The sequence below is a fragment of the Citrus clementina genome, unplaced genomic scaffold (genome assembly GCF_000493195.1).
Source record: "Citrus clementina cultivar Clemenules unplaced genomic scaffold, Citrus_clementina_v1.0 scaffold_5, whole genome shotgun sequence".
NCBI classification, from domain to species: Eukaryota; Viridiplantae; Streptophyta; class Magnoliopsida; order Sapindales; family Rutaceae; genus Citrus; species Citrus x clementina.
The window spans coordinates 27,360,885-27,377,573 of NW_006262201.1; the positions used below are offsets into that span (position 1 = coordinate 27,360,885).

At 35.6% G+C, this 16,689-nt stretch overlaps 3 protein-coding genes and 1 non-coding gene across 5 annotated transcripts; 2 read left to right on the top strand and 2 right to left on the bottom strand.

Annotated features, from left to right (window-relative positions):
* Positions 1-4,048: 4,048 nt before the first annotated feature.
* On the top strand, positions 4,049-5,559 carry LOC18042052. The gene is made up of 3 exons (XM_006432723.2): positions 4,049-4,476; positions 4,562-4,606; positions 4,710-5,559. The coding sequence occupies exons 1-3, from the start codon at positions 4,143-4,145 to the stop codon at positions 4,850-4,852; spliced, it is 522 nt and encodes a 173-aa protein (XP_006432786.1). The 5' UTR covers positions 4,049-4,142; the 3' UTR covers positions 4,853-5,559.
* Positions 5,560-8,845: 3,286 nt separating this feature from the next.
* On the bottom strand, positions 8,846-10,582 carry LOC112098095. Its single transcript, XM_024183713.1, has one exon. It carries the CDS (start codon positions 10,580-10,582, stop codon positions 8,846-8,848), a length of 1,737 nt encoding a protein of 578 aa, XP_024039481.1.
* A 2,489-nt stretch (positions 10,583-13,071) lies between these two features.
* TRNAD-GUC lies at positions 13,072-13,143 on the top strand. The gene has a single exon. It is a non-coding gene; the product is annotated as a tRNA-Asp (tRNA).
* Positions 13,144-13,733: 590 nt separating this feature from the next.
* LOC18043044 (protein BUD31 homolog 2) lies at positions 13,734-16,091 on the bottom strand. 2 transcript variants are annotated; one of them, XM_006432724.2, is made up of 4 exons: positions 15,966-16,091; positions 14,918-15,019; positions 14,618-14,805; positions 13,734-14,236 (listed from the first exon to the last, which is right to left on the bottom strand). In XM_006432724.2, exons 2-4 carry the CDS (start codon positions 15,009-15,011, stop codon positions 14,081-14,083), a joined length of 438 nt encoding a protein of 145 aa, XP_006432787.2. In that variant the 5' UTR covers positions 15,012-15,019; positions 15,966-16,091; the 3' UTR covers positions 13,734-14,080. The 2 variants fall into 2 exon arrangements, with proteins under 2 accessions (XP_006432787.2, XP_024040003.1); XM_024184235.1 differs by lacking the exon at positions 15,966-16,091 and adding an exon at positions 15,635-15,934.
* Between the last annotated feature and the right edge of the window lie 598 nt (positions 16,092-16,689).

The following is a 16,689-nucleotide window of genomic DNA, read 5'->3' on the forward strand; positions in this document are numbered from 1 at the left end:
ATCTAAGGATGATAAGAGAGGCATTCATTGGGCTAAGTCGGAGAGAATAAGTAAAGCAAAATGCAGAAGTGGGATGGGATTCAAGGAATTCTCGTGCTTCAACCATGCTTTAGTAGCCAAACAAGGGTGTAAACCATGTGGTGCTTCCTCTGGAAAGACATCCTCATATTCCTGCAAAAGAGAAGTAACAGAACTAGGCAAAGTAGGGTCAGTTCATTAGTGTTTAAAAATGCCTCTTTGTACAAAAGTACAATCATTAGTTGATAAGAAAACAATGCTTTTTTATCACACTCGCTCTCACGTGGAAATTCTTTTGTTTTCCTTATAATTTTCTCTCAATGGCCGCATTTTTCTTTGGTTTTTCTCTCACATTTTCCTCGGCCTCTTTTGATTTTCACTCTTTTTTTATCTCTTTTTCTTTTGCTCACTCTCTCTATAGGCTCACTTGGTCTCCATAAACCTACTAGTGAATCTGGAAACATCTCTTGGATACTTCAGGTAATCTGATTTCTTGCATGCAAAATTGGGGTCCAATCCTTCTTATATTTGGAAAAGTATTTTGTGAGGGAGACTTGTAATCCAAAAGGGCAGCAAATGGAGGATTGGTTTAGGAAACAAAGTACAAATTCACAACAGAAATTGGATCAGTTTCCAGATTCACTAGTAGCCCGAGTTTTGCAAGTAAGATACTTCAGGTAATCTGATTTCTTGCATGCAAAATTGGGGTCCAATCCTTCTTATATTTGGAAAAGTATTTTGTAAGGGAGACTTGTAATCCAAAAGGATAGCAAATGGAGGATTGGTTTAAGAAACAAAGTACAAATTAACAGCAGCAATTGGATCCCAAGAATAGAAACATTCAGACCAATCTCCACTCTAACTCTTTCTTATGAGGCTGTAGTATCTGCGTTGATTGATTCTAATCAAAATTGAAATGTGACTAAAGTGTACGAACATTTTATAAAGGACTATGCAGATTTAATTGTCAGAATTCCACTTCCGCGAAGACCAAAACCAGATCAGATCCTTTGGCACTATGATAAGTAAGGCAATTATTCTATCAAAAGTGGATATCAGATTGCTCAAAAAGTAAAATTCCAGGACTCCCCTAGCTGTTCAGTTAATGAACTTGGTATATGGAAGGCTATTTGGACTAGTATTTTACCTGGAAAAATTAAAATCTTCATATGGAGAGTTGTCCAGAACTTGTTACCATCAGTTGAAAATCTTTGGAGCAAAGAAGTAATACCAGATCCCACCTGTTAGTTTTCTAAAAAGAATATGGAAAGCATCTCTCATGCTTTGGTGCCTTGCAAAGCAACTAGAAAGATATGGAAAATGGTCTCTTTTGCAGACAAGATTTATACTTTAGCAGAGAAAAGCATGTCATATATGCTGCAAGGCATGGCAGAAATGCTAAATTGAACAGAATTTAAATTGTTGGTGGCTTGTTTTTGGTCAATTTGGCATGCAAAGAACCTTTATCTTTTTTAAGGAAATAAGGTGGACCCCCTGGTTTCCATGACAAAAGCTGAGGCAGTTTTGAACTCTTACAAGAGAGTCAAAATTCCAAGTTCATCACACCTAGAGAACAAATTAATCCTTAAGCACCAGTTGTGGAAACCACCTCCACAAAGATGGCTTAAAATCAAAGTGGATGCAGCCACAAATATTAAGAAGCAAGTCACAGGTTTGGGAGTTGTGTTAAGAGATTTTAATGGGAGCTTAATAGCTACTGCAGTAAAGACATCTAAGTTCCATGGAGATGTAATCTTTGCTGAGTCTAAGGCTATAGAATGGGGATTGTAGGTTGCACGAACTATTGCTATGTCTTCAAGTACGGTGGAAACTGATTCTCAAGGTGCTTATAATCTCCTAAACAAAAAGAAGAGCAATAAAACTAAAGTCTTCTGGGTGATTTCGAAAATTCAGGATCTAGCCAAAGATTTTTATAATGTTAAAGTCCAATATATTCCAAGACTTTGTAATGTCATTGCCCACTCTTTAGATAAATTAACTTTAGATTATCAGGAGTCTGTTATTTGGACAGGTTCATTCCTGGAAAACATCATGTATTTGTTTCAATCTTCTAATTAATGAAGGTTATAATTTCTTTTCCAAAACAAATATGGGAAAAAGCCACCAACACCCTCAAGATTTGCTTAAATGGTCATATAGACCTTTTGATTCCATAAATAGTCACACAATCCCTTTTTCACTACAAGATCATTTGATTATTACAACAAAAAATTGACTTTAAATAAATTTCTACAATAAATACAAATAAAAAATTGAATAGAATAATACATAAATAATAAAAATCTATAAATTATTTTAAATATTAAAAATTTATTTTGAATATTTTTGATCTGTCATATATTGTTTAATAATAGTAAAAACACTTTGATAAATAATTTTAAATTGATTACATTTAACATTCAAAATAATTTACAATATTTATTTTATTTTATTTAAAATATTTTCTTAGTTATGTCAATATTATTATAAATCTTAAAGTCAGCTTTTTTATTAATAGATTTTAGTATTAATAAAAATCACTCGGGATTCTTGATAATAGCTTAATACTAAAAATAATATTCTTTACACACACACACAAATTTTATTAATTATACATATTATAATATTTTATTTGTATTATATATGTACACACACTTGTATTTGTATTTATCGTGACAATAAAAAATAGTTCATGTGACTATTTATGAAAGTAATAGGATCTATGTGACCATTTAAACATATTTTGGAGGTATGGGTAATTTTTTTCCCTAATAATATCATCAAAAGTATAAAATGTAGAAACTTATTAGAAAATATGATCAAGGTTAAACTTAAACTATTCAATTTCCTAGCATAGTGAATGTAAATCTTTTTGGTTTTGATAAAGTAAAAACTCAAGAAAAAAAATGTATAGATTTTCCAATAAAAAATAAGTGAACTTATGCATGTAAATTGTTAAGGTCCTATTTTATGTTGAGGTGTTGTAACTTCTAAATTATGGTTGCTACAAAAAAAATGTAATCATAATAAAAAAAATTAATAATATGTAGTAAATATAATTTTTAATTAATAAAGATATAGTAGATTTTTCAACATATAAATATAAAATTAAATCAATTTAGCTTTTAAGATACAACATGTGGTATTTATTAAACACTTTAGTGTTGTATCTTTTAAGTTACAACTATTTAACATTAATTCCAAACAAGTTCTAAATAGAATGAAATGTGGCCTATCACATTCTTGCTCTTATTGCCATTTGGGTACAGAACAAGTTTCCTGCAATAATCAATCAACATTAGCTAATAATACACTAACATTATAATTCAATTTAATTGCGTTAATATATGTGTAAATACCACTTGTAGCCTCAACTGCTTTTTCCCCTAAGTAACGAAAATGATTTTAAAAATATTGATTTCTAAGAAGGTGAGAAAAGGTTGAACCTACACGCCATCTTTGTTAACAAAGACACTTTCCATTTCAAAAGTTATCCAAAAAGTTGTCGATTTTTTTCTTTTTAAAAAAACTTCGACAGGACGAAGTCGTTTTAAGTAAAAGAAAAAGAAAATTACCGGGAAGTAATAACTTAGTTGAGTACGAGCATTTCTCCTCCCAATTATTTTCTTCCAAGAATTTTTGTTTTTTAATTTTTATGGTGCGGTAACTTTTTTGGTAAAATTTTCAGAGGTAGTTAAAGGCTTTATGTTTTTACTTTTTCATATCGACAATAACAAAAAGATTAAAAAAAATGATTGAATTTGAAAAGCACAAAACAAAGAAAAAGTAAAGAAAGATCCTTCCCGAGGCTATTTGACTTCTTTGACCATTTCTTTTTTTATCCACTAGGCACCACAGTTCAATAAAATACGAGAGCATAGCTGTCTCAGACTCTCAGTTCATTTTTTTTTTTTACGAGTTGATTAAAAAAATTCATAAAAATAAATACATTAATGACGTCATAAAATTATGTAAAAATTTAATATATTAAAAAAATGTGATGCCAAGAATTTCCGAATTTGCCCTAAAACAAAAAATGGAATGCTCTGCTCACATTAAGAAACACAGAGCACAACAGAACCGCAGCGACTAAAATATCTCTCTCCATTTCTCTCTCACTAACCATGCAAAGGCAATCGCTAGGCTCACCGGTCTCCAAGCTCCACATCCATGGCGGCGGCGGCGCCGGAGGATCATCAAAAGAAGACCTTCGTTTAACAGAACTACATCCTTCTTTTTCTTCTTCTTCTTCTACTTCACCGACAGTCTACGACGACGACGACGACGAGAGCAAAACAACAAAGCCTCGCCGATTCTCACTGTCGCCGCCACCGCTGGCGCTGTCGTCGTCATTGTCAACTCATTCAAGACCTGAGAAGCTCATCCACCTCATTCCTCTCCTCACTCTCTTCTGCTTCCTCGTCCTCTATTTCTCCTCTCACTCTCCCTCTCCTTCGGGTCGGTGTACATACAGCTTAGTTAGTTTCTTTATTTTTCATTTTTTTTGTTTTCTTTGATCTTCACCGTTGCGTCTTTGTTTCAGATTTGGCTCAGTTTCATGCATTCCAGCGGCCTTCAAACCGGAGAGGTACAATGCAGCTTTATTGCTTAATCTGCCACCGTTCTGTTTTTTACAAGTATTTTTCCCGTTTTTATATATTTATTAATTTATTTTTATAATGTCTTAGTAGATTCCGGGGAAATCGATGATGTCAACCGGTTCATTGAGCTGCGGAGAGGCGACTTTTTGGCGATTCGAAGCCTTAGAAACATCCAAGAAATTGAAAAACAATCTCCGAAATTTCGGCCTCACCGAAAAATCGCCGATTTCTAGCTCGCATTTTCTGCTGCTCCAACTGCTTCATCCAGCTAATTCTTTTCTCATTCTCGCTCTCTTGAGTTCACACGCGCGACTCGGCTCGCACGTGCGCTCTTCTCTTGTCGATTTTTTTCCCGCACGTGTAGTAAATTCAATTGGCACGTCAATTTGTTTATTTTTATATGGCTATGTTAATGTTTATGTGGCGCTTGTTTAGTTGTTCAGCTGTTTTTATTCAGGAAAAAAAAATAAAAGAGATGATAAATAGGTCGCTGATGATGATAATAAGATGAAGGCTGTTGTCATTCTTTCAATAATTGCTAATGTGCACTGGGTGGAGTATGGGCGTAAGTTAGCTAGAGTGATTGGGATACAGCTGTATGTTTTGTTTGCTCGGACCGTTACTGCAAAGCATCGAGTTCTGCTGGTTCAGGTTGGGGTAGCCAGCTGGAAAGCTGTGCTGGTGGTATCGTCTGCTACGGAGCGCATTAACGCTCTCCAGGCCCAGCCGTGAATGCGATTCTTTTAATCTAACAGTCGAATGCATGTTTCCTTGGTGATGCCACCACCAGCTGATTACACGTGTACTAGAATGCCGACTATTATATTATTTTGTTTCATGCCTTTTGTATAAAAATTAAAAAAAATTGTTGCGCAATGATATATTCTGAGGGTCCCACAATAGAAAGAAGGCCAGTTTTGGCTTTGAATTTTGTTTGTGACTACGTGCCCTCACAGTTTGAGCATGACTAAACTTTATTAATTTTGTTAATTATTTTATTATTTGATAATGCTTGGACTGTAGAGGTACAGCACCTGAACCCTTGAATTTGTTAATTAAGGTTTTGTTATATGCAATTTTGTGTAACACTCGAGAGAATTGCTTTGCTTTGCTTACCCTTTGGATGTTTTAAGGCAAAAGCTATTTATTGGTGCTCAAAAAAAGTGTCGGTGATCATGGAATCATCTCGCTTACGTTACTCGTTTCTTTTGACTTTATATAATGGGCAAAACGGTAAAATCAGTACTTGAGGTGGCTGATCATGCACATGATTCGATCATTGCATCACATGCAACCGTTCTGTGACAGGTGTCGTCGTAAACGACTGCATTAGTATGTGTCGTTGTAAAAGGCTTGATTGATTGGGTTTGTTGGCCCCAGTAATCACTTTCATTGAACGATAAATGTAATAATATTGCAGTAGGTCCAACGGTTAGTGACAAAAAAATAAAATAAAATAAAGTATTATAATTCTCATAGTCGATTAAATATTCTAAAGGGTACCAATAAAGTGTTGGCTCCACTGGTAATGGAGTCTTCTTAAGTGGCTTGACTGGGTTTGCTCTCCAATTCGAGTCGCAGGGAAGTCGCCTTTGTTGGGAGAACTTGTACCTCCCGGTTCGAGCGGGGACTTCTAGTCTGGGTTGTGGTACGGGCTTAAAGGTGCCTCCCATAGTTGGGGTCCTCCCCAGGATACCTCGTGATTGATATCAAAAAAAAAAATATTCTAAAGGGGCAAAAAAAAGAAAAAAAAGAAAAAAGGTTCGATAGCGTCTGTCTATCCTCTCATGTAGTGACCTTTTCCAATCCATTCATTACAAATTTACAATGGCATACATGGGACGTGCCACTTGTAGCACTACAGAAGATTTTTTCATTTTCATCTTGAAATTATTTTTTCAAAAAAATAATTTTTTAAGAAAAATTTTTATTTGCTGATTAATTTTACCAGCAATCTAAGTTCAAAATTTTAAATGGTTTAATCAGTTAATTTGGTCGGGATCTAATTCAAAATTCAAGACTTTAGGAATATATTAAAATTTTAATTTAATTTAAAGCAATAGAGTGAGTCACAAGAGTTTCTGTAGTGAGAATTTTCTTAGCTTGGAAGGTTATGAAATAGTTTAGTTTATCCAAATCATTGAGTGTATGATTAAAAAATAATAATTTTGCATTATCATCATCGTCATCCAAATCAACTACGTTGCCTCCCATCATTCATCACACCTTCCCTTTCAAAAATAGGGATGTAAGGAATTGGATAATGTTCTTGTAAAATTACACAATGGTCCCTGGTGGTGGGCTCCGCCATCATCACGGGTGGAGCCGAAGGGAGAGCTGAATTAACGACATGTTCTCGTGAAAGAGAAACTCAGAATATTCTCATACAAAGCTTGTTCCTTTCTTTGTTCGATTATCGTTTTGACTTGTCATTAATTCATCAAATTTGTTTGCTTAATTTTGCTTGTATAACGTATTTAAGTTGAAAGCAAAGATAAATTACCCGGGACCATTTGCGTTGTTACAAGTTAAATTTCCCACAAATTGAAACATTTAGCATATCTGGAAGCATGTATTTGCATTCTGGATTATTCTCTTTTTATTTTTTAAAAAGTGGAGGTAGGTAAAGTAAAAATTAATTTTTTTTCATCTCCTTCAAGAGACTATAGACTATTTAAAGTTGTGGTAACTGATAAAATAAGTTGTTTTTACAATAAGTTGTTAGTAAAAAAGTAACTTAGGTGCTCTTTATTTTTCAGTCTGAAGTCTGAATTTAACTTCTTCTTTTTTTCATATATTTGTTTATTTTAGATTTTTTTTAACTTATCACTTATTTTTAGACAATTTTATCTGAATAGAAAAAGTCCACTTTTATCTGAAGTCTGAAGTCTAAATAGAAAATTTTAATTTCAAATTTCAAAAATACCCTTAACAATTAATGTATTTCCAAAAAAAAAGTTATTTTTTTAAATTGCTTTAAATTTTTATTCACAAAGTAACATTAACTAAACTGAAATATTGAACAAACCAAATTATGTCCATTGTGATGAATCAAAAATAAAATAACGGTGTTGACTTTATAATAAAATTTGATGTTATCATTACATTTTTTATTAAAAAATTAAATTAAGATCAACAATGATAGTATTTTTTTTAATGCTACCAAACTAATCAACCTGTGAAAATTATAAATTATGAATAATAAATATATGCACCACTTAAAATGATATTTATGTCAAACTACTAGCTTTTAAGTTTTTCTCTTCAGATGTTGAAAAAGAAAAAAGCAAACATGTCATTCGGACATTTTTATTCAGACTTACTCAAACTTCAGTTAAATTTAGACATATTCAAGTTTCAGATAAAAAAATAAACGCAACCTTAGTATTGAATAAATTGCATTATTGTAGTTGTTGTGAGTTTGAAAAGTAGAGCATTTACATTTGATAATTTTTATTATGAAAATATTGTTTTTAATATATAATAACTAAAATTGATATAATTTTATATTGTATTTTATTTATATATTAGGGCTTATGAAAAAATAAGATATAATTTTTTGGTTAAAATATTTTGGTAATAGTAAAAATTTTAAAAAGATGTAGTGACTATTTAATAAACTACCAATTAAAAGTAATCCCTTACTTACTTCTAAGGTCCCTTTTAGAATTAAAGTTGAAACACTATAAACGGGGTTTTTTTTAATAAATTTATAAAAATGATGTTTGGTAATTTTTTTTAAAACTATTTATTTCATAAGTTTCTCCATTTAGATAATAGCCTTATTAAAATAGGTAAATGATTACTTTTAATAAGCAATTTATGAAATAAATCACCACACATTTTTAAAGTTCATATTACAACTTAATATTTTAACATAAAGATAGTTATATTTCATTTTTTTTATAAATCCTAATATAGAAATAAAAGCAATTTAAACTTATGTATCAATTGGTGATTATATAACAAAACAACATCTATATAATAAAACTTATCAAACACATACTTTTTAAACTCATCGCGAGTATAAGAACGTAATTTACCAAACAGCATGTTGTTTTTAAATCAACAATTTATTTCATCCACACAGTAAAAACAACTTATTTCACCAGTCACAAAATTTCAAAACGATCTTAAAACTACTTGTTTTCAACTGATTTTGGGGTAAGAAAAACCAAACCAATCTAGAACAATAAATTTGTTATTTTGAGGGGAGATGGGGTACCTCACTGGTTTAAGAAATACCAAACCAAGGCGCTTTTGAAAATGATGTCAACGGAGCTGCCGGTATCTACGAGAGTTCTTGCTACCTTACCAGTGGCAACCTTCAACGTGATTACGAAGGCATCGTCGTGGGGGTACGAGATGCCCTCCGCATCTTTTTCTGTAAAAAGGATAGGCGGGGGATGGTGGGGTACCCTTGGTGTACCCCAATCATTAAGGTTGACTTCTCTGCCCATATTGGTGGTTATCGACAACGATCTACCATAGCCTTTGATAACCCTCCTAGATTGGCCTGCCAAAGTCGGTCCGCCCATGATCATCCGAACATACACGCCTTTCTTATGTCCAGGGGGTACCTCTCGTTCAGGACTGCCATCAGCTACCCGCTTGCCCTTATCCTGCTCCGCGGATTTCCGAGCTTCTCTCATGCCAGCAACAAATTCTTTGAGGTACCCGCTGAGAATCCAAGATTCAATTTCCTCCCGCAAGGTGAAACACTCGGCTGTGCTGTGACCAAAATCCTCATGGATCTCGCAATACTTTAGGCTACGCTTCATGTTGGGGTACTTCTTCATTGGCTTAGGAGGACGGAAGAGGCCGCTATCCCGAATATGGTAGAAGATATGCTCTGGTGATCGATTCAGTGGGTGGTAAGACTCGTACCGAGGTCTCGGTGGTGGCTCTCGCTGATCCGGTGGTGGCGATCTTGGAGGTTGGGGTACCCTTGAGGTACCCTGAGGGTTATACCCTCGTCCCCGCGGGGCAACCCGTGGAGGGCTCCGTGGTCGGGGTACCTGTGGTATTGGGGCCTCCATCCTTTTGGGCTTCTCCTTGTTCTTTGTAACATCGGCCTTTTCTTCTTGGCGCTTCAATTGACATTTTTCGTCCATCTCCACTTGTTGTAACGCCCGAGAACAGGCTTCCCCATATGAAAGTGGACGCTTCTTTTGAAAAGAACGACATAACTTGCCCAACCGTAAATTTTTCTCAAAATGGGTCAATGTGTATTGGTTTCTAAATGCTCCGGTTCGCAGCACCTCTTGGTGGAAACGACTTACATACTCCGCCAAAGGCTCGGCTTCCCTTTGCTTGATAAAGGCAAGTTTGGAGGCTACCCTATCTTGAGTGGAAGCATAAGAAAACTCTTTAGTAAATTCGGATAACAATTGGTGTAAGGAAGATATGCTACCCGCTTTCAAAGAGCGAAACCATGACTTCGCGGGGCCCGTGAGTGTGTGTGTAAACATCCTACACATGGCGCTCTCATCTACACCCTTAATAAGCATTTGGTCACGGTATAGCTCAGCATGCTCCGAGGGATCAGTGGTACCCGAGTATTGGGGTATCTGAGGCATGGCGAACGCCTCGGGGAGAGCTGCTGTCCTAATCTCTATAGTGAATGGCGATTGGTAGGTCATTGGCGTTGGTGCAGCTGTGATGTTTTGCTTCTCGGAGAGGAGCTTCACTTGGGCTTCCAGATTCTCCATTTTTTCCACAAGTTCGTGGGGTACCGTCGGGGTACCCGATGATGTCGCCGCCGTTTGAGAAGCCCTTTTGGCGTTTAACTTCTCACGGAGATTCTCGTGGGTGTGCTTTGCACGCCTCGTACCCTGGCTGCTGCGGGAATTGCAAGAGGCGGTGGAACGCTCGTCTCGAGAGCCCACGGTTTGAAACTTAGAACGGGTACCCGACGGCCTATGCTTTGGCTTGCTGGCCTCGGGTACCCCTCTTGTGACCATAGCTTGGTCGTCCGTTTGAGGTGGTGGAGCTTCTAGCGTCACTGGTGGAAGAGAACTTTCGGGTGCCCGAGATCCTACCGCCCTAAGTATTGCGTGGGCGAGATCCTCAAAACGCTTGTGCGAAATAGGTTCCTCCTCTTGGCGAACACCCGTCGATTGCTTGATACCCTTGCCCTTGTTGATGCGGCTACCCTTCTTGCAGGATCACTACCTTCACTGCTGCTGTCATCTCTCATCCTTGTAGGATCCCCCATTAAACCTTCGGGAGGTACGTCGGGTGCCATGTATTGGAGTACACACAACAACTAGTTTGGTAACCGCGGTGGAGGCTTTTTGTGCGTTTCCCTACAGACGGCGCCAATTGTTTTCAACTGATTTTGGGGTAAGAAAAACCAAACCAATCTAGAACAATAAATTTTTTATTTTGAGGGGAGATGGGGTACCTCACTGGTTTATTGTGTGTTGGGCGGTGTATCTGAAATTCGTGGGAGGTGAGAAGGGGAGAGAGAGTGGTAACAATGATGGAAGGTCAGAAACAAGAGAGGTGTCCTTCAAAACGAGCTTCACGCCTGCAAAACAGTGAAATAGAGGTTAGAGGTGAAGCCGGGGTACCCCGGCGTTCACACTCCGACGCTCAAGTTAGCAAACTCAAGCTTTTATGGCAAAGAGAGCTAGCTAGCCCTCTGTAAATTAGGGTTTAAGATTGAAGAAAACCTCTCTTTTTTGGAGTGTGAGTGTTTTTGGGCGAATGAGAGCATCCTGGAGAATGAAACATAGGCGCATTTATATATGGAGTACCTCAGCTGCCACGTGGCGTACCCTTTTTGGCTAACGTCCTTTTACCGTTTTTATGATTTTTGGGCCGTTATGTGCATGTTCGCGGCGTATCTCATCCTTTAAAAACATGGCGCGCGCTGGAGAGTGGTCCAGGGTACCTCTGCAGTAGCTGTCGGGTAGGCGGTTGGGGACCACTGTCCTTGGGACAGTGTCCTTCACTTTTAGCAGAGGTTGCAGGCGGCTGTCCCTCCTTTTAGGACGTCGTTTTTTATTCTTAATTCTAACAAAATCGAATAATATCTTTTAGGAGGCGGAGACGTTTCTCATGGCGGATATTTTCGGAGGTACCTCGAGTTACGTGGGGTACCTCTAATTGTACGGGGTACCTCTATTTGTGTAAGGTACCTCTATTTATATGGGGTATCTCTATTTACATGGGGTACCTCTATTTGTGTGGGGTACCTCTAATTATGCGGAGTACCTCAAATTGTTCCGGAATCATTCAATTGGTTGACACGTGGCGCTCTATTGCCTTTCCTATTTTTCCCTCAAACACTACTGTTTATATAAAGTAACTTATGAACCAAATGTCTTTTAAGATGTTTAACAAACATCTTTTTTTGTCAAAATTATTAAAAAGTCACCTATAGTGTTTCAATCTTAGCTTCGTCGTGATGATGGCAGAACCCACTACCAGCTTTCATTTTGTAATTTTCAAAAAACATTATCCAATTCCCGGTATCAATTACAGTAAAACTTCGATAAATGAATATTGTTAGGACCGAGAAAAAATATTATTTTAGCGAGGTTATTTATTATCGATAAATGAATAATTTATTAATTTATCAATAAATAAATATTTATTAATTTATGAAGAGTTTTCTTAGTACATGTATTATTCTTTTAACTAAAATTCATACATGAAGACAACAACCATTGGAAAATGTTTTTGACAGTGTAAAATTCGATTAGACGAATGTGTGGCCACCGAATAACAAGTTGTTGAAGGTGAAGACATCCGTCGATTACATGAAGCTATTTTTGGTCTACGCTATAGAAATGCCACAGATATTAAGCATCTTTTGAATTATTCTTGTGAAAATGATGCAGTGATGGAATCTCCTACTAATGAAGATATTATTCAAGGGATAATGAATTCATCCGCTGATAATGATCATGATCCATATGATAGTTATAGTTTACCAAATGTTTTCATAAAAGAGATTTTTCAAGCAGCAGTAACCTCAAATACCTAATTTCTACAGCAAGAAAAAAATATGTCACATGTAGTGCATTCTTTACATAAAATTAAGGATGAGACTGAGTTCGATTTAGAAACAAAGAAAAAACAAACAACTTTAGATGCATATTTTAGAAAAGAAGTAAAATATAAGTTATCAAGAAAAAAAATCCTTAATAATATGAATTTTATATTTTGTTTATTATTAATATATTTTTATATTTGATCAATTATTAATTTAATTTTCATTGGGCCATAGAGGATTTGAAAAAAAATTATTATATTATGCATTGAGTGAAATTATTATTTTAATACACCGGCCCAAATCGGAAGCCGAAGAATTTATTATTTAAGGAGGTTATTAGTTTATGGAATATTTATTTACCGAGTTTTTATTGTGCCCTCTTTCGGCAATCTGGAATAGCTGCTGTTTTTCTATCAAAAGATATAGTTAGAATAGACGTCACCAACAGTCGTTGTAGTATAGTGGTGAGTATTCCCGCCTGTCACGCGGGTGACCCGGGTTCGATCCCCGGCAACGGCGAATTTGAAAATTTTTGTCCCGAAGATCTATTCTACATTGTCAAAGTTGATTTACGGATTGCATTTTTTTCTTATGTCGCATGAGAAGTGTGAAGAACTAGAGAAAATTAATTAGAAAATTGTGGAACAGTGTAAGTGACATGGTATCTTATTAACGAAGATGTTTTAACTTAATTCGTCCTTAATCGAAAGAAGTTATCTCTCGTGTACTATTTCTCTCGTATATTATTTCATCTTTTTAAAGGATGATAAGACGAAATTGAACTAATTAAATTTCTCAAGGTTATCTCGACTCAAAGCAAAACAAAGAAGTTGGACATCAATGATGAAGAGAATTTTGATATCTCAGCGTCTGCCTCATTTTCCAGAGAATTTTCAGCTATGATGGTAATTGAGCGAGCTTAAAGGTAACATGGGGCACATAATTCACGCCGTTACCTAGTTTCTATACCAAAATAAATGTGTTGTGATCAAAATTGACGGTTGTGAAGAATCATTCACATATAAACTCTCTCTCTTCGAACAAACAGTTTATAAATCATTAGACCCTTCCCCCCCCCCCAACAAAAAAGAGATAATAATAAGCTCTTTTTTATTTTTTATTTTTTACCTAGATGAGTTTACAACTGATATCCGGGTAGAGTTCAATCCATAAGAACTACACAATATAGCAGCACAATAATAATCACCATAGCATGTGCAAAACTATTCGAATTTCTTGTCTATGATGTTACGCTATCACTCATCTAAATAGTCCACTCTCTAATGATAAAGTCGGAACCAAATTTAGGAATCACGTTTCATGCTCGATTAGATATATCATAATCATTTGCAATAGCAAAGTTACAGAGATTGTTATGCTATATTTGACATCAAGCAGCAAACAGTCTAAACTCAGAACATCAACTTGCCGATTAAAAGAAGCAGATACCAGTTGATTAATCACCACTTGCGCAGCCCCTGCAACCACAATGAACACACTCTATAACCTTCTCCTCCCTCAGGTTCTTGGGTACTCGGCAGACACATGTTGTTTGGAAGTTGTGATCACGTGGCTGCATGCATCTTAGGCAACACAGACGTTCATAACCCGGCTGCAATTTCAAATAGAAATCACGATGGTAAATAACAATGGGAATCCATCAATATTTTCAATAGAAAACGAGATAAGAGAAAAAACATCTCTAAGAGACAGAGAAGAAAAGGAAATTAATAAGCTTGCCAAATATTTCTTGTACAATTCTCTAGACATTCATAACAATGCTACAATGGAAAAGAGATTCTAATTTCCCAACATAAATATCCATCACTAACTATATCCAATTTTTAACTTTTTGCATTAACTACTGAGTAAATTCTTACCAAGTAATTTTGTTAGTTATAAACATGAACACTATGCAGTCCCATTCATGGATGATAAACACAAGAACATACTTCACATAAGCATGAGTTCAGACAGAGATTACGAAACAAACCTTTTTCCATTTTGCAATTAAATTGCAGTCTGCATAGCCTTGATCCAAGCAGAACTCATATAGCTCCTTAGATATTTCCTTCCTTCGATAGTAAAGGTCAAAAATATAGCGGCTCTTCTGATGTGCTATTTTAAAAATAGGCCACAATGTCTCACATTTCCTCTTGCCATCATGTGGATCATTCTCAGCTGTCCAATAAGATAAGACATAAAATTGTAAGTTTCGCGAATTCAGAAAATTAAAGTTATTATTACTTTTTAAAGAAATTCAGCAAACTTTGCTGAGTGTGAAGAGAGCAACCTTCTCTCATCTTCGCCTGTAATTCACGAAGTGTAGGCTCAATCAATTCCCATCCCTCCGGAATCTTGACACGGTTTGTCTTTACCTTTGGCATTTTTCTACCTGCCAGCAAAGCCACAAACCAGAAGAAAAAGAAATTTAATACAACTACCAAGATTTTCTCCTAATAAGTCCTTAATGCCATTAGGTAGATTATAGAACAAAGACAATGCAAGTGTCTGTCAAATATAAGTTACATACGAAGTATAATCGAACAAGAAATCAAGAAATACTAATATCTGAGAAATAAGCAGCAGAGTTATTTAATTAGTTTGAACATAAGAACACAAAAAGAATTTCACAGCAAAAGTAGCATTTTGCTACACTAGCAGAGACTGCAATCTCAATCACGAACATTCAAAATCACAATACAAGCCAAAAGGTCTACAACCGTGGTTGTCGAATTCGCAACCTCAATTAATACCAAGATCCAAAGGCTGCTGCCATTCCTCAAAAATCAAAAGATCACAATGAAGCACGGAGAATCCCAATCCAGCTAATTTTTGGCGAGTGAGTTAACATTATTTCAACTTGTTAGTTTCAAAGGTTTCAAAGGGTCGAGGAAATTGATTGAATCCAATTTTCCTTCAAAACTGCTTCATCATACCAACAATTGCATCATACCAACAATAAAAACCTTTAAAAAGACAAAACTATACATATGGTGTTTCCACTAACCTGTTCAGCTACGTATTATCCTCGGATTGTTTTGTTAGCTTAGGGTTAGAGAAACTAGACCGTGGGCGCGGGAGTTGGCGTCGGCGTCGGCGTTTGTTAGCGGCGGCGGCAGCGTGGGCGCAGGTATTCTCTCTCTTTCACGATAAAGAAGAAGAAAGAGAAGGGGGACTAGGGATTGCGTTCCGGTTTTTTGCCTTATATGGATGCATATATATTTTCAATTCGGTTGGTTTGAACCGACCGGGTTTAGCGTTAAACCGAACCGAACCCGAAACTCTTTTTTTTTTTTTTTCAATGAAAGAGATTGAAATATTGGAAAACCGCATCTGACCTTGAGTTTCCCGGTTGTCGGAGACGGCGAGGCTGGATGGAGCGGAGGTGGAGGCGATTATTAATACTTTCGGATGAGGGAATGAAATGGTGTCGTATCGATGGCGCACAAGCACGATGAGACGAGACTGAGGTGCTCCCTTTAAGAAGTTGTATGTACTGTATTCGCGAATATTGTTAAGGTGTAATCGAGTACACATTGATACATTTGAAACCGCGAATAAAAATATCGCCATGTTTAAAAATTCCATTAATAATAAATTAACGAAATTTATTGATAAATCACCTCAAGGAGCTACCGAGATTTTTCTGATATACCTCGACACCATCTTAACTTTTAATTTTATATCAATCAACTGATTATTTTCATTAACTAAGTTAATTATTTTTTAAAAATTTAAAATAAAAAATTATTTTATCTCTTTACAAGTTTCTAATTAGTAAACAATGATATTAATTTTATATCAATCAACTGATTATTTTTCATTAACTAAGTTAATTATTTTAAAAAAATTTTAAAAAAAAATTATTTTATCTCTTTACAAGTTTCTAATTAGTAAACAATGATATTGCTAATAGTAAAAGGACCCTCTGATACACATTATAAATTTTAAGTAAACTACAAATAATTTTATAAGATTTAAAGTAATTTTACATGGATCGATAATTTTCAAAGTTTTGAGTAATTTTCGATCTTTCACTAAGTGCCTGTTTGGTATGGCTTA